General features: G+C 58.6%; 3 protein-coding genes across 5 annotated transcripts; 1 reads left to right on the forward strand and 2 right to left on the reverse strand.

Annotated features, from left to right (window-relative positions):
- On the reverse strand, positions 1–2505 carry Zfp36 (ZFP36 ring finger protein). The gene is made up of 2 exons (XM_021662244.2): positions 2207–2505; positions 1–1750 (listed from the first exon to the last, which is right to left on the reverse strand). Exons 1-2 carry the CDS (start codon positions 2228–2230, stop codon positions 890–892), a joined length of 885 nt encoding a protein of 294 aa, XP_021517919.1. The 5' UTR covers positions 2231–2505; the 3' UTR covers positions 1–889.
- Positions 2506–3509: 1004 nt separating this feature from the next.
- Positions 3510–13046, reverse strand: Med29 (mediator complex subunit 29). 3 transcript variants are annotated; one of them, XM_060366544.1, is made up of 6 exons: positions 12801–13038; positions 12130–12188; positions 11861–11945; positions 8876–9067; positions 7122–7223; positions 3510–6070 (listed from the first exon to the last, which is right to left on the reverse strand). In XM_060366544.1, the coding sequence occupies exons 1-6, from the start codon at positions 13011–13013 to the stop codon at positions 5963–5965; spliced, it is 759 nt and encodes a 252-aa protein (XP_060222527.1). In that variant the 5' UTR covers positions 13014–13038; the 3' UTR covers positions 3510–5962. The 3 variants fall into 3 exon arrangements, with proteins under 3 accessions (XP_060222527.1, XP_060222526.1, XP_021517920.1); XM_060366543.1 differs by having other exon boundaries at positions 3510–7223; XM_021662245.2 differs by lacking the exons at positions 3510–6070; positions 7122–7223 and having other exon boundaries at positions 8553–9067; positions 12801–13046.
- Paf1 (PAF1 homolog, Paf1/RNA polymerase II complex component) lies at positions 13035–18890 on the forward strand. Its single transcript, XM_021662243.2, has 14 exons — positions 13035–13560; positions 13917–13946; positions 14858–14950; positions 15217–15338; positions 15428–15494; positions 15571–15672; positions 15758–15863; positions 15940–16008; positions 16090–16193; positions 16389–16505; positions 16598–16726; positions 17938–18043; positions 18160–18250; positions 18325–18890. The coding sequence occupies exons 1-14, from the start codon at positions 13514–13516 to the stop codon at positions 18747–18749; spliced, it is 1608 nt and encodes a 535-aa protein (XP_021517918.1). The 5' UTR covers positions 13035–13513; the 3' UTR covers positions 18750–18890.
- The last annotated feature ends 642 nt before the right edge of the window (positions 18891–19532 follow it).

Raw genomic sequence — 19532 nt, forward strand, 5'->3', positions numbered from 1 at the left:
TCCGTTCACGCTCAAGATTTTATTCAAAAATTCAAAAAGAACCCCACAAAAATAGACTTGTACAACAATATATTATTATATTATTTCTGGTAAAGCATCCGTCTTAACGTTACAAAAAGAAAAACGAAGCAGACGACCCAATAGATATAAATACTATAAAATCTTATTACAATAAATAAAGTCGTCATAAATAAAAGGGCCCAGGGGTTGGGGGAAGGGCTTTGGCAATGGCTTTGGCTATGTTCTTTGGGAGGGAAATTCGAGCACCAGGATTCTCCCTCGGGGGAGGCTCCAACCACCAGACACTGAACCTTGGGGTCTACTGAAAACACGGGGTGAGGCCGGGCGCCGGGGCGCACGCCTGTGATCCCAGCACTTGGGAGGCAGAGGCAGGTGGATCTCTGAGTTCGAGGCCAGCCTGCTCTAACATACAGAGTGGGTCCAGGACAGCCAGGGCTACACAGAGACACCCTGTCTCTCTCGGTGGGGGTAAAAAATAAAGGTGGGAACGGGGTCGTGGGAGCCAGCTCTTCACAGCACTTAAGGTTCCAGGAGGCCAGGAGGGGTGGTGTAGCTGTAGCCCCAGGACTCCGGGATAAGGCAGGGCTGCACAACGCCAGCCTGGGGAACCAAGCCCCTCACCGAAGCAACCGAGGACGCGGCCCGGAGGGCCAACGGTCAACCGTCCTGCAGACAGTCTCAGGCCCAGGAACCGGAGCCACCCGAACACTGAATTGGCAGACTGGGGACCTGCCCCAGCCCAGCACCACGGGAGCGGGTTAATGCATCTTGGAATGTCCGAAGGAGGCCGCTAACTGGCCGAGGAGCCCCCCGGGCCCCCTCCCCCGCCTGGAGGCCCGGCCGACCCGGGCCGGGTAGGCGGCGCTTGTCACTCAGAGACAGAGATGCGGTTGAAGATGGGAAGGCGCCTCGGGGGCGCGGGCGGCTGGGGGGGCCCGAACACCCCGGCCTCGAACACGGGCGAGTCCGAGCCGCCCAGGCTGCTGCCGCTGCTGGCGTAGTCGTCGGCGTCGGAGCCCAGCGAGTGCGCGGACGGGCTGCGGGCCAGGCCGCCCAGGGGCCCCCAGAGGCCGGCGGGCGTGGACCTCCGGCAGGAGGGGCAGCAGGCCGCGGGGGGCTCCCTCCGCGCCACGGGCGTCCCGGGGGCGGCGGAGAAGGCCGAGGGGGACAGCGGCAGGTCGGCGGGCGGCGGCGGCGAGCCGGGGGGCGAGAAGGAGCCGGCGGACAGGCAGGGCCCGGGCAGGCCGGGCGGCGGCGAGGCCCCGCGGCCCGAGAAGCTCACGCTCTGGCGCAGCACGTGCGGCGGGCGCGGGGCGGCCGCGTCCTCGCTGGGGTTGTGGATGAAGTGGCAGCGCGCGCCGTAGGGGCAGCGGCCCTGGAGGTAGAACTTGTGGCACAGCTCCGTCTTGTACTTGGGGTGGCGGTTGGCCTGGCGCAGCTCGGCGGGGCCGTGCGCGAACTGGCACTTGCTCCCGTAGCGGCAGCGCCCGCTCTCCGAGAAGGTGCGGCACAGCTCGGTCTTGTAGCGCGACGAGGCGGCGGCGGGCGGCGAGGCGGGCGCGGGCTCCGGGCGCGGCGCCAGCGGCTTGAAGCCGGGCGGCGGCGGCGGCACCCAGGCGCAGCTGCGGCCCTCCACCAGGCTGCTGGAGCGGCCGGGCGGGCGGCAGGGGCGGGCGGCCCACAGGGCCTCGGGGCCGGACGACAGCTCGGGGCTCAGCGACAGGAGGCTCTGCGGGGAACAGGGCTCGGTCAGGGCCCCGCGGAGGCCTGGGGGGCGGCGCCCCGCCCCTAGGGCAGCGCACCCCGCGAGCTCGCCGTTCCGGTTTGTGGGTTCTCGGCCCGGGCGCCCCACCCGGCTCCCACAGACTGGAGAGAACTGGGCGTTCCCACGAGACGGGACGGACCCGGGGGCCCCCAAATCAAAGCATGGCACTGTCCCCCCCCGGGGCCTCTCGACCCCTTCTCTCCCCCCACACCCAACCCGGCCACAACCGCCCGTCGGGCGCCCCGGTGTCACAGCCCGGGGGAGCCTCGAAGGCGCCCCGTCCAGCCCACGGCAGCCCGGGCTCCGGGGGCACCGCGGGGCACGGGCAGGTGCGGAGCGGCGCAGCCCCCCGGGGCCCGGCGTGCGGGCGTCCCGGGTCGAAGCGCGGCGCATCGGGGGTGCCGTGCGGGCAGGGCTCACCTCGTAGATGGCGGAGAGGTCCATGGTGGCTCGGACGGCCGTGCGGGGCAGAGCGACGGGCGGGTCGCGGCAGCCGGGCTGTGGCTCGAGGCGAGAGAGCGCGCCCTTTATGGGGAGGCCGGGGGAGGGAGTGGCCTCGGGAGCTTCCCGGACGCGCCCCCGCGGCCGAGCCCGGCCCGCTCCGACCCGGCCCCTTCCGCCCCGCTGCTGGTTAGCTCGTGGGCACCCCCCCCCGCCCTCTCGGGAGGAGGGCTGGGGGTGTGACCCACCGTGGGGAGGGTGGCGGCGGGGCGAGTCGTTCTCCAGGGCCGAAGACACCCTGAGGAGAACTGGGGCAGGAGCGGGGCAGGGCTCCCGGGACGACTGAGAAGGGCAGAGACTGGGAGGGCGTGTGTGTGTGAGACAGACGGGGGCGGGGAGAGACAAGCCGGGAGAGACAGAGATGGCCAGGAGCCGAGAGAAAAACAAAAAGTGAGAGACGTACGCGCTCAGGCCCGCTGCTTTAGGACTGTGATTGGGACACCAGGCGAGGCTGAGGCAGGAGGCTGGCAAAACCAAGGCCTGGCTGGACTGCACAGTGAGTTCCAGGGCAGCCTGGGTAGCCTAGAGAGACTTCTGTCTTAAAAAGTAGGAAGGCGACTGGTGCGGGGCAAGCCTTTATGACTCCCAGCCCCTGCGAGGCAGCAGACTGAGCTGTGTGAGTTCAAGGCCAGCCTGGTCTACAGAGTTCCAGCACAACCAGGAATACACGCGGAGAAATCCTGTCTTGAAAAACACAGAGAAAAACTGTCCTGGAAAAGAAAGGGCCAGTGACATATGGCATATGGCTGTGATCCTGGCATTCAGAGGTGGAGGCAAAGCCAGTCTCAGCCATTGATCAAGGTCCAGGTCCTATTTCTGAAAAGAGAGGAACCACGGAGGTGGGGGAGGGAGTGAACAGACTCCGTGCTGCAGTGATTACTTGGCACGCACTCTTTAGATCCGTCCCTACTACAGAAAGGGAAAAGAAAGAAAAATGACCTACATAGAGTGGACACAGTAGGAGAGGGGGTCGGTAAACAAACTTAGAAAAGGAAGGAGGTTACATAAAGATGAAGAGGGAAGGTGAAATAAAAACTACAATCTCTGGGCCCAGAACCCGTCAGACAGTTGGCCCAGGAAGGAACACTCAGAGCCTTCCCCCTCGCTGTAGCTCCGGAGTGGTCTTTCCAACCCCCAGACCGGCAGGCTGGGCAGGGCCCCTTTACCCAAGCTGCACTTTAAATCGTTAAGAGGTTTCGCTTCCGAAATCTCAAGACTGAAATAGCCCGAGTCTTTTATTAGGATGAAAGCTCGCGTCTGAAAGGCCACCTGAACGCCGAGTGGGCCTCTGGGAACGCAAGAGCAAGCACATCTGGAAGGTTTCTGCGTTCCAGCCGGGTGTCCTGGCTGGCCTGGAACTCGCCATTCTCCAGTCCTCACCACCCAGGAGTTAGGACTAGAGAGAAGCAGGGCCGCCACGCCCGAGGGAGAAGTGTTACTTGAAGGGTATCCCCCGTGGAAGAGTGTGCGTGGGGGGCTCTGGTGGGCAGGGGTGTAACTCCGATGCTGGGGACCTCGCGCACGGCGCGGCGCGCGCGGGTACCGAGGCGGGGAGAGGCTACCGGGCAGCTCCCGGCCCGCCTCATCCCTCGTCGGAGCGGGCGCGCAGGGGGAACCCCTGCTGCGGCGCCTTCTGGGGCCAGGGCCCTCCCGGGCCGGTCCCGTGAGCTGGGCAGGCCGTAGGCTGTGGTGGCACGGTTGCGGCCTCCCGCTCGCCCGTGACTCACTCGCTAGGGCGGGGCGGGGGGGCTTCCTGGAAGCCGTGACGCTCAGCCCGGACGCTTGGGTTCCTCTCCTGTAACCAGGGCTGCCGTCTGTTGTAAACAGTCTCGGGGACAACGGGAAGGGACGGGGAGGAGGCGCCCCAAAACCTCCCCCCCCCGCCCCGTGCGCAGCTCCCTGAGCAGCAGCTCCGGGGCGACCGCGGGGGGCGCGCGCCGGGCGGGGGTCAGGCGGCTGGACGGGGCGCGGAGGAGGGGCTCCGGTTTCGATTCCCCGGAGACCCGGGCCTCTGCCAGCCTGACTCAGCCCGGCCCCCTCCTCGATCTGCTGAGTCACCGGGCTGGGGCCGAGCGCCGGGGAGGGGGCTGGGCGGGCCCGGGGCTCAGCCGGGGGACGTGAGCGCGGAGGCCCCTCCGGTCCCGGACGCCGCCGGGCCGCAGGCCTCAGGGAGACGCCACCGTCTACCCCACGGGGTGCAGGGCTCAGCCGGCGCCGCTCACACCGGGGCCTCGGGCCCAGGCCACTCCCCGCCGGGGGGTGCAGGCCCGTCCCGGCACCCCGGACTCGGGGCTCTCGGCCGGCCCCCGCCCGGGGACCCAGTCCCAGAAGGAAGTTCACGCCGACCCCTCCCTGTCCCCACGCAGCCAGCGGGGAAAATCCGCGGCGCGGCCGGCGGCCGGGAATCCCCTCTGGAATGACGGCGGGGAAGGGGACGGCCGAGGCCCGCCGGGCACGCGGCCACGTCCGCGCGCGCGACGGGGGGGGGGGGCTGGGGGAGGCGAAAGGGGCGGAAACCAGGGAGGCTAAAAATACAGCGAGCACTTCCGGCCCGGGCGGCGGGGGGAGGTGAGCCCAGAGCTGAGTTTCCAGAAAAACAAGCGGGGACGGGAAACACGGGGGTGTGAGAGCCGGGGGGCGGGCCGGGGCCCGCGTCCACGCGGCACGTGCGTGCTCGTCGTGATTGCCTGCGAGTGTGGGCTTGGCAGGGTGCTGCAGGGCCACAGCCGCTGCCAACTGCAGTGTTCCCCGGGGGTGCCGGGAGGCGTGTGTGTGTGTGTGTGTGTGTGTGTGTGTGTGTGTGTGTGTGTGTGTGTGTGTGTGTGTGTGTGTGATGGGGAGTCAGTCCTAGAACTCCCGGTAAGCAGCTGGGGACACAGGTGTGGGCCGCGCCCGTGAGTGTGCCCAGGGCTCCGGTGGCGCAGGGGCCTGGGAATGGAGGTGAAGCCTCCTGCCCTGTGTGCTGCAGGTGGCCCCTGGAGAGCTGCCAACTGTAACCGCCGCAGCCGCCGCCTTTGAAGGGGCTTCATGAGAACCGTCACTTCACCCCACCCGCCTGCGTGTAACTGGGCCACCGTGGGCTGGGGGGCACCGAGGGAGTCCTGGCAGGTGTGCACATGGGACCTGGAGGTGTGTGTGGGCTCTCTGCGGCTGAGCTGTTTGTTGTGCTCCGTGTGTGTCTGTGGGTCCTGACAGTGTGGAAGGCCTGAGTGGACCAGTCACAAGGCCGTGAAACCAGCGAACTTTGGTGCTTGACGTAGCACCAGGCGCGTGACGGCAGGCCGCTCGTGAGCTCCCTCCCGTGCCTGCCTCTGTGGGCAGCGCAGCCTGCACGCTCCCGCACCTACACGAGCCAGTCTTCCGTCCCCAGTGAGCCCGGGCGCTCTGCAGCAGGGCTGAGTCAGCGGTGATGGGCAAAGTCTTGATGGGGTGAGAGATAGCGGCTTAAGTGGTGGTTGCAGGCTGGGTAGTCACGTGGTTGGATGGCTGCTTGGGTGTTTGTGGTACTCGCACATGGAGCAGGGTCCAAGTGTGTGGGAGGATGGCCAGTGTGCTCTCTCTGCTGGGGGTGGAGCCTGGGCCCGTGTCCGCCCTGGGTTTCTTTTCTGGACAGGACAGCCTGTAGCTGTGTGAAGCAGGCTGGCCTTGAACTTGCAGCAAGCCTACTGTTGTGTCTCAGGTGCTGAGATTACACGCAGGGGCCACTCTGGCTGGCTCTGCGGCCTTCTCTTCCTCAAACACAGCCCTTCGTGGTGCAAGGCCCTGCACAGCCTCCCTCTGTGCCTGTGAGGCCGGGAAAAGGTGAGGCCTCAGCAAGGCCCTTCATGACCCACCCAGGCTTCCTCCCCTGGGCTCCTGGAACCTTGCCCAAGCCTCTTCACTCTTGCTGCCAGAGAGAGGGGGAGGCGTGTGCTCTGTGGATCCCTCACTTTTGCTGGGGGAGGGTCCATGAGACCCTAATTCCTTCTCTGTCACCTGCCTGAGGCTCTCAACTGCTAGTACTCTGAGTGTAGGCCAGCAGAGGACTCGTGTGAGTCAGCCCTGTCCTTCGGACTTGGGTGTCCCAGGGACTGAGCGTGGCTCCCCTGGCTGGGCAGAAGCGAGGCCACCCACTGTGCCCCTTCAGTGCCCAGGCAGCCCTCTCTTTCTCTTTGGAGACAGGTGCTCACTCTGCAGCCCTGTCTGGCCTCAAAACTTGTATTCTGGTTTATGTACCAGGCTGCATTTTGTTCCACTCTAGGGATTTTCAGCTCTCACGGAACAGGGCCCTACAAAAGGCTGCCATGTGTTGTTTTGAGACAGGGCTTCTCTGCGTAGCACGGGCTGTCCTGGACTCGCTTTGTAGACCAGGCTGGCCTGGATCTCACAGCAATCTGCGATCTGCCTGTGTCTGTCTTCCTGAGCGCTAGGTTTAAAGGTGTGCACCACCACACCCAGCTGCTGGCGTATATTTAATGGCTGTGACTTGGTGCCTGTCTTGTATGGTGGTGGAAACTGCCTGTCACCCACACTGTGGTTTTAAGCAGTTAGGCCCTGTATCCTGGGTACCACACCTCCCTGCATATGCTGTTGACATCAGCTCCTGGGGCCAGCTGTGCCTGTCCTCTTGGCGCCACAGACTGTCATATCCCAGCCAATACAGAGTGAGAGTCCCTGGCTGGAAACTGGCCTGTTCTACCTTGGACAGGGTTAGGGTGTTTTCAGCTGTATGCAAGATCACTAATCCCCAAACTGTTTCCAGAAACAAACAAGGGTCAAGATTTGTGGTGGGTGCCCAGTGACAGGAACCATTTGATGTATCTCTCTGGGATGTAGTTCCAGTCATCAATCTTACCCTGAGTTTAGGTGTTGAAGGGTCACCTCTTCCTTTTGGCTGGGATGAAGTCTTACTATGTGTCCCAGGATGGCTTTGAACTTGCAGTTTTCTTGCCTCCACCTGAAGACATCAAGGTATATCCTAAGTGCCCACAGTGCCATACCCCACAGCCCTAGGAATTGGGAGCCTGAAGCAGGAGGATCCCAAGTTCAGGATTAGCTTGGGCTACATGAGAGACCCTGTTTAAAAAATGAAAGCGGGGCGTGGCCGTGCCCTCTGTAATGGTGACATTTGTATGAAGTGAAGGTGAAGGCTAGAGGTCTGGAAGCTCCCAGGAGTGGCCTGGGGTGGTGTGCAGGAGAAAGAGGGTGACAGAACCTGTGCCAGAGCAAGAGGGCCGTGCCCCGCCCAGAGGCCTCTGCCTCCACACATGGGTGCCCTTCTGCACACAGGTGAACACACACACACACACACACACACACACACACACACACAGCAGTATTTGGGAAGCTGAATCAAGTGTCCTGAGTTAGAGGGTAGCCGGAACTATGCTGTGGTGCTAGGCTGGGCTATGGAGTCAGACTGCTCTCTGCAACTCCAAAGAAAACAACAAGGCTCATGATGGAGGACTTGAGGCAAGGCCTTCTACCCCAGCCGCCTGGGGAGCTGGAGGGGATGATTTTACTAGACAGACGGCTGGAACTTGGGCTTCCCTGCAGAGAAAACTAGGCATCACCATTGAAGGTAGGTGTGTGTGCGTGCGCTGGGAGGTGTGTATACTCTCAGGTTTGCTCAGTGTGGGGCTTGGGCTCCTGTGAATCAGAGGTCTCAGGCTCACAAGGTCCAGGTCATGAGGCCACTGTTGGTGGCATGGGAAGCAGGGCGCGGAAGGTACTGGGGGGCAGTTCTCCAGCCAGTCTGTCACCCGGCCTGTCACCCAGACAGACAGCTGGCCGTGGGTTGGGAGTTCCATCTAGCACTTGTCCAGGCTTGCAGGCTGAGCCCCCAAAAGTCCTTGGGAAAGTGGGGTGTTTGTGGGGCCCTCCTTCCCTGAAGACCCCTCCCCAGGGCCTGCTTCCCGGAGGAGCTGGGTTCTTCCCCAGAACCCATGATTCACTCCTGCTAGGGCCTTTTCACTTCTGCTTTGGGGCTAAAAATACAGACACCAAGGAGTCTTGGCGAGGAGGCCTCCCCACACGTTGCACAATGCCCCCGGCAGCGCACTCTGCTGACGCAGGGTCGAATGGGGGCCCAGGGTGCTCCTAGGTTGTGTGTGCTGAGGTCAGGACCGGCGTTCCTGCACTTCCCTTTTCTGGGCCAGAAAGTCCATTCCTGTGGCCGCAGGTGACCCAGACATTTTGATTTCCCTAAAACACATGTGATCTCCAGCTCAAGACTAGCTCAGCTACATAGTGAGACACCATTTCAAAAAGAAAGTGAGAGGCAGAATTGGGAGGAGATGGATTGAAAAAAAAGGGATTCCACATACAGGGGCAGCCTAAGGAAGACCTACAGACCCAGGTGGGAGGTGGAGGCCCCAGCACAGAGGTTCAGTCTACTCAGGGCAGGGGCAGAGTGGGCTGTGGCGGCGGACAGGAGGGCCCGGCTCGCACCAGGTCTCTGCTGCCCCCTGCTGGTTTCGGCCTTCCTGTGTGGCAAGGGAAACAGAAATGGGAAGCACCTGTTTGCCTTAAGCCATACTTCATTCTGCCCCGCCCCCCTCAGAGGCTGCCCCCAGGGCCAGCTGAGGGTGCGGTAGTCTTGCCAGTGACCTTGTTGGCACAGTCCAGCAGGGCAGTGTGAATGTCTTTGGCACAGGTAATCTGGGCTTTGATGACAGCCAGGTACTGTGGGTAGGGCAGGCTGTCCGGCTGCACTGCGTCTGGCTTGGTGGCTGTGGGTACCAGTGTTGGAGAGTGCTTGGCGCTGTCACAGCTCTGTGAAAGGCACTCGTGGGCCAGGCGCTGTGGAAGGCAGGAAAGAGGACAGCAGCAGCATCACTTCCAGGCACCCGCAAAACCATCTCCACCCCCGACCTGTGGCTAACTTGATTGGCTCTGGGTCTCCGAGGTTAGAGTCTGGCCTGGCCAGCCTCTTGCTGGGTCAGCCAGGATGCATAGCTGCAGCCCTCTGGGACTCGGCTATTGAGTGCTTTCGCTGTTGTTTAGGTCACAGACTTGCTATGCAGGCAAACAAGGCTGTCCTCTAACTTTTTACCCTACTGCGTCATCCTCCTGAGAGCTGGGCTTAAGGGTGTACACAGCCGAGCTGGTCAGACAGGTAAAGTGCTGTTCCCAAGCCTGAGGACCTGAGTTCTGTTTCCCCGTGACTCACACAGCCAAAGGAAGGAATCAGCCACTAGCTGCATGTACTCTGACCCCTGCATGTGCACAGCTGACATGCCCTGCCCACAACAACAGGCAGTAGTTTTACACACGGCCAGTTCCTTAAATGGGTAACCTCCTCCTGTCTGGTGAGAACGGGTGCAGATGTGTGAAGCAGGATACGGTGCTTACACCAACTGCTGAGCAGCAGCTGTTGCTGCTCCCGTCCCAACACCCGGCCTTGGTCTTCACTCCCCTGACAGCGCCTGCACCCAGCAGCTGTCCTCTCCCCTCTCCCAGGGGCAGCACTTCATCCTGGTTCCTCCCAAGGCTGCCACTCTCCCCAGGGGGCAGGTCCCTCCCAGCACCGATAGCGCCTGCACCTCAGCCCCCAGACTTCCACCACCTCCCCAGCCTTCCACCGCCTCCCCAGACTGCTGCTTCTCTGGCCGCTTGTCTCAGAGCTGACTCCCTTGGTAGGAAGAGTCCTCCCAATCCAGCCCAAAATAACTCCATTTTGCAACACAACTCCAGCTAGCTGTTCTGTGCAGTGAAACACAGTCCTTCCCACGGCTAGACAGGACTTGCTGAGGCCAGCAAAAACCCTGATAAGAGGCAGGCGTGGGGGACCTGCCAGTACTCCCAGCAACTGAGGTGGATCAGCGGGTCCACAGTTCAGCCAGCTTACTTTAAAACAAAACAGGAAAACTGAGGCCAATGCAGGAAAGCTCAAACTTCAGTGGTGCAGCTGGTTGTCCCACTGTCAGCGGCTCAAGAGCTCACGTCACCACGCTGGACTCTGAACCCGGCAGCCCCTGTTCCTGTGCCCTCATTTGGAGGGTGAACAGCTGCGGCTTCTGTAGCTCCAGAGAAATCATTTGACACCCTTCCTAATTCCAAAAACAGTCCTGATGCTCACCCTCTCTTCCTACTTCCTCGTCCTTCCCCACAGTCTGTCGGTCCTCACAGCGCAGCCACTGACTGTCCCCTCACCCCCCCCCCCCACCCAGTCTCAGCCAGTCTCAGCATGCCCCTCTCTCCTAAGAAAGGAACTGGACCCAGGCCTTTCCTCCCTCCACGCCCTCCCCCCCCCCCCCGCACTCTCCAGTGCACTGGGGTTGCCTCCAGTGTAGGGAGACCCACCCTACACCTCAGCAGTCCACTGCCGTTCCTGGAGGGAGCGGGTGTGAGTGTGGCACTGCAGGGTGAAGCCACAGCTTTACTTGCGCTAGATAAACTCTCAGCTAGATCCCCAGTCCTCTTTCTTCTCTTTTCTCCAAACAGGCTTTGCTCCTAGCCCAGGCTAGCCTGGACCTTATGGTAGTCTTCCTGCATCAGCCTCTCAAGTTAATATCAGCTGGGAACCACCATGCCCAGCTCCTTTTACCTGTAAAGGAAGCTTACCTAGTCGTCCAGACAGGTCTTGAACTTTGACCCTCCTGCTTCTGCCTCTTAGGCAGCTGGGAAAATACCAGCAGGCTTGGTCACTTAAGGGATTTTTTGTGTGTGTGCTCACATGTGGGTGAGGCTGCATGGCCAAAGGTCAACCTCATATGTTGTTCCTCAAGACCTGGGTGGCCCTCCCCCCTTTTTGGAGACAGATCTTTTACTGGGACCTGGAGCTAGCCAGTTAGACTGGGCTAGCCAGCTGCTAAGCCTCAAAGTCCCAATTATCTCCATCTCTCAGCACTGGGACGACAGGTTCTGCTTCCATGCCCAGCTTTTCATGTGGGTGCTGGCAGTGGAACTTAGGGACTCATGGCCATCACTTTCCAACTACACTACCTCCTCAGGGTTCCTCACATCCCCCACCCTCCTGGCCTGTGCTCCATCATGGAGCTTCCCTGCCTGCCCACTCAAGTGTTTCCTGTGTTTTGCCCTGCTCCCAATCAGCCAAAGTTCCAGCCTCAAGCTCTTGGCTGTCCCTGGTGACATAGTACAGGACCCCATGGCCTCCCCTCAGGGCCTGTGGTTGCTGCTCTTCTAGGCAGACTGTCTGGTGAATTCTTTGCTCCACCAGTGGCCTTCTGGGAGTCACTTTCTCCTTACTTCCTCATCCTACAGAGCTTGACTACTCTGGTCCAGACCTCTACCATCACAGCCTTGACAACTCTGAGCTGTCCCTCTTTGGTCTGTGTCACTCCACTGAACTAGCAGCTCTGTTGGCAAGAGGCAGGAAGACAGAGCCCCCAGCACCAGCTCAAGCACCTATCTGGCACAGAGGCGGTAACCAAGGAGTGACAGGCTGACTGGCGGGCCACGGTGGGTGCATTACTCAGAATTTGGAGGAAGGGTCACTGTAAGGCCTGCTGAGTCCCGGTGTCAGGAGAGCCTCGACTACTGAGTGATGCTACCTCACAGCACCTTTCTAAAAATGTTCCTGCGGGGAACTAAGCAGGGCCTGGTCACAAGGTATTTCAGAGAGTGCCTCACCAGGCAGAGCTCCAACTGATCACAGAGCGCGTAGAACTCCTCCAGACACTTGTCGAAGCGCTGTATGGGTCCATCGCTGCTCTTTCTGCAGCCGGGAAAAAAAGAGTGTTTCAGGAACAGTTTCCAGTCTCTGGCACAGTAAGCGAACACCAAGAAATTAAACCCAGGCCAGGAGATCCAGGCAGGGCTTAAAGAGGAAGGGGCAGGGCAATGAGGGAGGCATTTCCAAGGTTGAGGTGGGGCTCTGGGGCAGCAGGGGAGTCACTCACTGTCCGTTGTCGATGTTAGTGTTCTGGATCAGGTTCTGGGCTGCTACCTTCATCAAAGTCTAGATAAGACAGTGAGAGAGAAAAGTAAGACTCGGGAGAAGACGCACAGTAGGACCCACACTCATGACAACCACAGTCCTTCCTTCCAGCTGGCAGCTCAGTCCTGATGATACAGGCGAAAGCTCACGGCGGCCCCGACAGCAATCTCTCCTGGTATCTTCCCAGAGGCCTGCTGTCCTTTGGACGTCTCACCAATCGTTTCCTGGGCATGCCCTCTACCAAGTCATCCTGGCCAGAAATGACGCCCCGGCTGTCTCCCCCACGGAACTTAACGACCAGAAGGGTTTCTCTTTCCTCTCTCTCGCCCCCCGCCCCCTCTCCCTTTTCTTTTGCTTTTTCAAGACAGGGTTTCTCCGCCTGCCTCTGCCTCCCTGAGTGTTAGGATTACAGGCGTGTGACCCCCACACCTGGGTCCCCCTGCCGTTTTTTTTTCAAGACAGGGTTTCTCTGTGTAGCCCTGGCTGGCCTGGAACTCGCTCTGTAGACCAGGCTGGCCTCGCACTCTGAGATCCTTCTGCCTGTTAAGAGCGTGCCACGACTACGGCCGGCCAGCGCTTCGCTTTGGGCAGACGCACGCGCCCCTCCCGCTCCCCGCGGCGCGCGGCCGTCACCTGGAGACTCTCCTTCAACTGCGGGATGAGCATCTTGTAGCGCTGCACGGGGTCGAAGTCCTGCTGCTGCTGCTGCAGCAGCCCGCTCTGGGCAGGTCCCACCAGCTGCGTCGATTGCGGCTGCTGCTGGGGGCCCGGGCCACCGGCCGAACTCGGACCCGACACACCGGCAGCAGAAGAAACGGCCGAAGCCTGCGGCTGGGGCGCAGCCATTTTGGTCCGCTGGAACACCGGAAGTGCGTCACAAGCGCGACTGCTCCGGGGCCGCCTCCTCTTCAGTTGGCTCTGCCTTGCAGACGGCTTAGCCAATGGGAGGAGAGGCTGTGCGTGGGCCTCGGCCGCCTCAAATCCGCGGCCAAGCCTGGGATGTCGTTTGACCAATCAGAGGAGGAGGTTTCCCGTATCCCCGCCCCCTCGCCCACAGCCCGCCAATCGCTGCGAGGGACTGAGCCCACTGTATTTCCCCGAAGGCCTTGCGGCTCGGAGCGATCTGTCCGCTCCACAGCGTCTCAGTAGCAGCCCGAGTGGGAGCTGCGAGTCCCCGTCCGGCGCTGCCCGCGCTTTTCCCCGAGTGCAACCCGAGCCCTTCATCCAGCCTTTCCCCGCGGAGCCCGGCGTCCGCCGGAGCCTGCCCTCGGGTCCGGCGTCTCCAAGTCGGCTCGCCCCTCCGCGGCCGGCCAGGACGCAGTCGGCGCCGCCGTCGCCTGGTCGCGATGGCGCCCACCATCCAGACTCAGGCCCAGCGGGAAGATGGCCACAGGTAGGTCCCCTGCCCCCTGCCCTTCCCTCTCCTGCTGGGAGCGGCAAGCCGGGAACCAGGCCGAGGGGCCCCCGCTACGATGTCGCGCAGCGCTCACCCCTGGCGAAGGGGCGGCCCCTCAGGGTTCACTCCTGCTCCCCTTCCATCCAACTTCGGAATTCCACCTTGGGTTCTCAGGAAGGGACCTAGTCCTCAGTCCCCTTAGTGAAGCAACAGGATCCCCCTGCTAAGCGGATGAGCATCTGGCTTCATGCACGAAACCATCACCCCTTCCGAAATTCGGGGACGCTTCTTTGCATTTTGACGCTGTCAAGCCCTTGACATCAGCCTCTCTTCTCCCCCCCCCCCCCCACCAGGCCCAATTCCCACCGGACTTTGCCTGAGAGGTGAGCCCCGCTGCGCTTCCCTGGAGGGGTGGGACGCGGTGGCAGGGCCCTTTGTGTGTGTGTGTGCGCGCGCGTGCTTGTGCTTCCGAGAGTCGCATGAAGTGGCCCGGACTGGCCTCAACCTCGCTGTCTTCTTGCCGCAGCCTCCCGGGTACTGGGATCGGAGGCCGATGTCCGTTCCCAGCAGCAGGGGCCTAGTTTTTTTGTTTAAAAACAACTTTGTGTGCGCATACCCCAGCTGTGTGTGGCAATCAGAAGACTTATTATGGAGTCCCTTCTTCCACCATATCGGTATAGGCCTGAGATATTAAACTGGGGTCCACAGGCTTGACAGCAGGCACCTCTACCTGCTGAGCCATCTTGCCAGCCTGTAGCTGTTTGTGGTTGCTTTGACATTTATTATTTTTTTTTGGTTTTTCAAGACAAGGTTTCTCTGTGTAGCCCTGGCTGTCTTCCAATTCTCTCTGTAGACCAGGCCTCAAACTCAGAGATCCACCTGCCTCTACAGGGCAGGGATCAAAGGGGTGGGCCACCGATGCTGTCACCACCACTGCCCAGCATTATTATTTCTTTTGATAGGCGATTTTCACTCTTATCCCTGACTGGCCTGGAACGCCTTATGTATCAGTGATCTGTCTGCCTCCCAAGTGCAGGGATTAAAGGCCTATGCCACCAGCTTCAGCCAGTTCTATTATTTATCATTAGGTGTGAGTGTGCGCACGTTTGTGCAACTGCTTACAGAGGCCATGGGTGTCAGAGCGCCTCAAATCTGGAGTTCAGATGGTAGTCAGTAGGCTGATGTGGGTGCTTGGAGCCAAACTTGGGGCCTCTACAGGATAAATATTCCCTCTTAACTGCTAAGGCATCTCTGTAGGCCTGTGAGACCTAGTTCTGAGCCAGTGTTTTCCTAGGTCTGGAGTGGTCTGCCGAGTCAAATACTGCAATAGCCTTCCTGACATCCCGTTTGACCCCAAGTTCATCACCTACCCCTTTGACCAGAACAGGTAAGACTGAGCTCAAGGACAGAGAAACTATGAAATAGTTCAGTGAAGGTAAGGGCTGCTGCTTTCGTCACATCTTCCTCCCTTGGAAATGTTTAATAAATACTAATAGAGAAAGCAGCATGCGACACCTTTTTTACTGAGAAGCTGCCAACTCTGGGAGCAATGAAAGCTGAGTTCCTTTCCATAGAAGCTTAGCTTCTAGGAAGGGTAGTTGTAGGTCGTGAGGATGGATCAGGAAAGTACAACAGGCATGTGTTCCCACCCAGGTTTGTTCAGTACAAAGCAACTTCCTTGGAGAAACAGCACAAACACGACCTCCTGACTGAGCCAGACCTGGGGGTCACCATCGATCTCATCAACCCTGACACCTACCGCATCGATCCCAATGGTGTGTGGGGAGGCAGGGAGGGTCTGCTCTAGGCCAGCAAAGGCCAGGCCTGGGCATCCCTCATGGTCCTCCTGCCCCTCACCCCCTAGTTCTTCTGGATCCAGCTGATGAGAAACTTTTAGAAGAGGAGATTCAGGCGCCCACCAGCTCCAAGAGGTGAGGCAGTACCACATGGGGACTGGGTGGGCTCTGTCAAACATGGGACCCTGAGGTGCCTGGTCTTCTTTTCCAGATCCCAGCAGCATGCTAAAGTGGTGCCATGGATGCGGAAGACAGAATATATCTCCACTGAGTTTAACAGATATGGCATCTCCAATGAGAAGCCTGAGGTCAAGTAAGTACAAACAGCAGGAAGGGAAGAGGGCAAGACTTTCGGGTGTCCAGAGACCGACCCTTAATGACTTTCTCTTCATTCCTAGGATTGGGGTATCAGTGAAACAGCAGTTCACAGAGGAAGAAATATACAAAGACAGGGACAGCCAGATCACAGCCATTGAAAAGACTTTTGAAGACGCCCAGAAATCGGTAATTGGGGGAATGGGAATAAAGGCAAAAGTGTAGCTCAGATTCTTCCTCTTTCTCACGCTTTTTGTTCTGCCAGATCTCCCAGCATTACAGTAAGCCCAGAGTGACTCCGGTGGAAGTCATGCCCGTCTTCCCAGACTTTAAGGTCAGTCTCAATGGAAGGTGGGGCAGCCTCCTGTGCCTGTCCATCCAGTGCAGACTAACTGTAGTACCCTCTGTTTGCCAGATGTGGATCAACCCATGTGCTCAGGTCATTTTTGACTCAGACCCGGCCCCCAAGGACACGAGTGGGGCAGCTGCATTAGAGATGATGTCTCAGGCCATGATCAGGTCAGTGGTCCTGCGTTCCACCTTGGCCTGCTTGTGGCATCTCCCGTGTTTGGGTGTTTTGAGATAGGGCATGATCCTACTGTCCAGGCTGACCTCCAACTCTTGGCATTCCTCATGCCTCACCCTCTGGAATGTTAGAGGCACATGCTACCACACCTTCTTTGCCTTTGACCTTTTCCTCTTCCCTCCAACCAGGGGCATGATGGACGAGGAAGGGAACCAGTTTGTGGCTTACTTTCTCCCTGTGGAAGAGACACTAAAGAAACGAAAGCGGGACCAGGAGGAAGAGATGGATTATGCACCAGATGATGTGTAAGTGGCTTAGGGTTAGGTTTTGGAATTCAGAGGTATGTCTCCTTTACTCCTCGAGGAACAAATGGGCTGCCCGTGTACCTTCTCCTCAGGTACGACTATAAGATTGCTCGGGAATACAACTGGAATGTGAAGAACAAGGCCAGTAAGGGCTACGAAGAGAACTATTTCTTCATCTTCCGAGAGGGCGATGGGGTTTACTACAATGAGCTGGAGACCAGGTACTCAGCACTGTTTCCGTAGTTTGCCGCTTTTTGAGGTCATGCAAGAACTACACTGAGGTCGTATGTACCTAAGGATTTTTGTGTTTGTGAAAGCAGCAGGAGCCTACTTATGTGGGCTGGCCTGGGCTGCCTCTAATACCATGAACCTTCACATGATGCAGGATATAAACCCAATCATTTTCCTTACACATGCTAGGCAAGTGCTCTAAGATACATTGTGCTCTCAACAGTTTTAGTGGTTTTGGTATGTGATGTGTTTATGTTCATGGGTGTACACCTATGTGGAGACCAGAGGTTGCTATCAGTTTTCCTTTGTTGCTCTTATTTTGGGTGCATGCCATGGCATGCATGAAGTCTACATAACTTGGGGGAAGTTAGTCTTTCCTTCCACCTTGGCAGTTTACCCGTTGAGTCACCCCCCAACCCTACAGCAGGTTTTAATTACTTGACTCAACTTCCAAAGTGTCACCTCAGAACTCTTCTCTGGGGACTGAAAGCTAACTTGTCCTGGTGCCTGTGGTTTTTCTGCTCAGTACAGAGAGGGCAGGCTCTGATCCTGTTGTCTGGCTGGAGGCAGGGTGACAGCACAGCATTACAATCCACCTTCAGTCCACTGCTCTTCCTATTTAAAAGCCAGAAACTGAAAAATTGCCATTGTCTTGTTTTTGATTTGGTAAGGAGCCTTGGGAAATGGCTCAGCAATGAAGAACTCTGGATGGCTACTCTTCCAGGGGACCCTGTTTCATATCCCAGTACCCACATAGCAACTAACAACTGTTCACTCTAGTTGCCAAGAGAATGTGATGCCCTCTTCTGGCTTTTGAGGGTACTGTACACACAGTGCACAGACATAAATTGCAGGTAAAACACAGCAAATCCTAAAGAGCCTAAAACCAGGGCTGGACAGATGGCTCAGTGGTTAAGATTACTGTCTGCTCTTCCAAAGGACCTGGGTTCAATTCCCAGCACACATGGTGCTCACAACTGTTTGTAATGCCAATTTCAAGGGATCTGACACTAACACACATGGGGGGGAAAAAAAACCCAAACCAAAAGACTTGGGCAAATCAAACCACAGACATTAACTCTCACATACATTGCATGCATACTCTCTCTTTGGCTCTGGGCATGCCCTGATAGGTGACACCTGAGATTGGTCCTAGTGGAGTCTAACTGAATCTTCCCCTTTCTGCAACTGTCCACTGCAGGGTCCGGCTTAGTAAGCGCCGAGCCAAGGCTGGGGTTCAGTCAGGTACCAATGCCTTGCTTGTGGTCAAACACCGTGACATGAACGAGAAGGAATTAGAAGCCCAGGTAACAAGAAGCTCCACTGGCCCAGGATAACTAAAGAGAGGCTAGTAGGTGGGGGAGGACAGGGTCAGAGGTCTGACAGAATACCTCCCATCGCCTTCCCAATTTGCTCGTTCCAGGAGGCACGCAAAGCCCAGCTGGAAAATCACGAACCGGAGGAAGAGGAGGAGGAAGAGATGGAGGCCGAAGAGAAAGAGGCTGGGGGCTCAGGTAAAGGACAAGCCACATCCTGGGAGCGCTGGGAGAGTGGGCAGTGGGACTCACCAGTCATTGCTTTCTCACAGATGAGGAGCGCGAGAAGGGCAGCAGCAGTGAGAAGGAAGGCAGCGAGGATGAGCGCTCTGGCAGTGAGAGTGACCGGGAGGAGGGCGACAGGGATGAGGCAAGTGACAAGAGTGGCAGTGGTGAGGATGAGAGCAGCGAGGATGAAGCTCGTGCTGCCCGGGACAAAGAGGAGATTTTCGGTAGCGATGCTGATTCAGAAGATGATGCTGACTCTGATGAGGAGGACAGAGGGCAGGCCCACAGGGGCAGTGACAATGACTCGGACAGTGGCAGTGATGGTGGTGGCCAGCGGAGCCGTAGCCAGAGCAGGAGCCGCAGTCGGAGTGCCAGCCCCTTCGCAAGTGGCAGTGAGCACTCGGCTCAGGAGGATGGCAGCGAAGCTGCAGCTTCTGATTCCAGTGAAGCGGACAGTGACAGTGACTGAGCCTCAAAACGTTCCAGTGAAGCCAGCAGACACCATTCTTAGGGCAGGGAAGCACTTTTCTAGTTGTCCGTTTCGTGAGCCCTTTGTTTATCCCTTACCTTCAATGTTTGCTGTTAATAAAGCTAACTTCTCTTGACTTCACCTCCCCGAGCCTCTGTTCCTTCACCATCCCTTCTCCCCCGACCCACCCGAAGGTGCTCAAGGATCTCCACTTGGAGCACAGAAGCAAGTCCCCATGGATTTCCCAGGAAATGAAAAACAAAAATCACAATCTTTTTGGTTTTGTTGGTTTGTTTTTTTTTGTTTTTTTTTTTTTTTTTTTTTTTTTTTTTTCCAAAATAAGCCCAGACCATTAACAATTCAAACTCCAACAAATAAGTCTTCTCCAACAGCGAGAAAAATGTACAGTTACTCAAAGCTGATTCTGCCAGTGGGGCTGGGGACAGAAGTAGGTAGGGTAGGGTGAAACCATGGAGGGGCTCTAGGGGCGGGAGGGTCAGGGTCCTGCCTGTCAGAGTGGGGCCGCCTGCGTCCTGCACTCCGCTGTCGGGTGGGGGAAGCTCCACCTCCCTCTGGGGGAGGTGTCCCTCATCACCTTTCAGTGCCAGGCAGGGTCAGTCACCCTGATGGGAAGTGAACAAGACAAGACTAGACCGGCTTGTGGAGGGAAGGGTCCTGCATATTCTAAACAGGTGGCCTTTCACCCCACTTCCCACAGCTGGTGGGAGAGGCCGGAGAAGCCCAGGAGTTAGAGAGGGAATGAGCAAAGGCACAGAAACCTGG

Source organism: Meriones unguiculatus, chromosome 14 (assembly GCF_030254825.1).
Source record: "Meriones unguiculatus strain TT.TT164.6M chromosome 14, Bangor_MerUng_6.1, whole genome shotgun sequence".
In the NCBI taxonomy this organism is placed as follows: Eukaryota; Metazoa; Chordata; class Mammalia; order Rodentia; family Muridae; genus Meriones; species Meriones unguiculatus.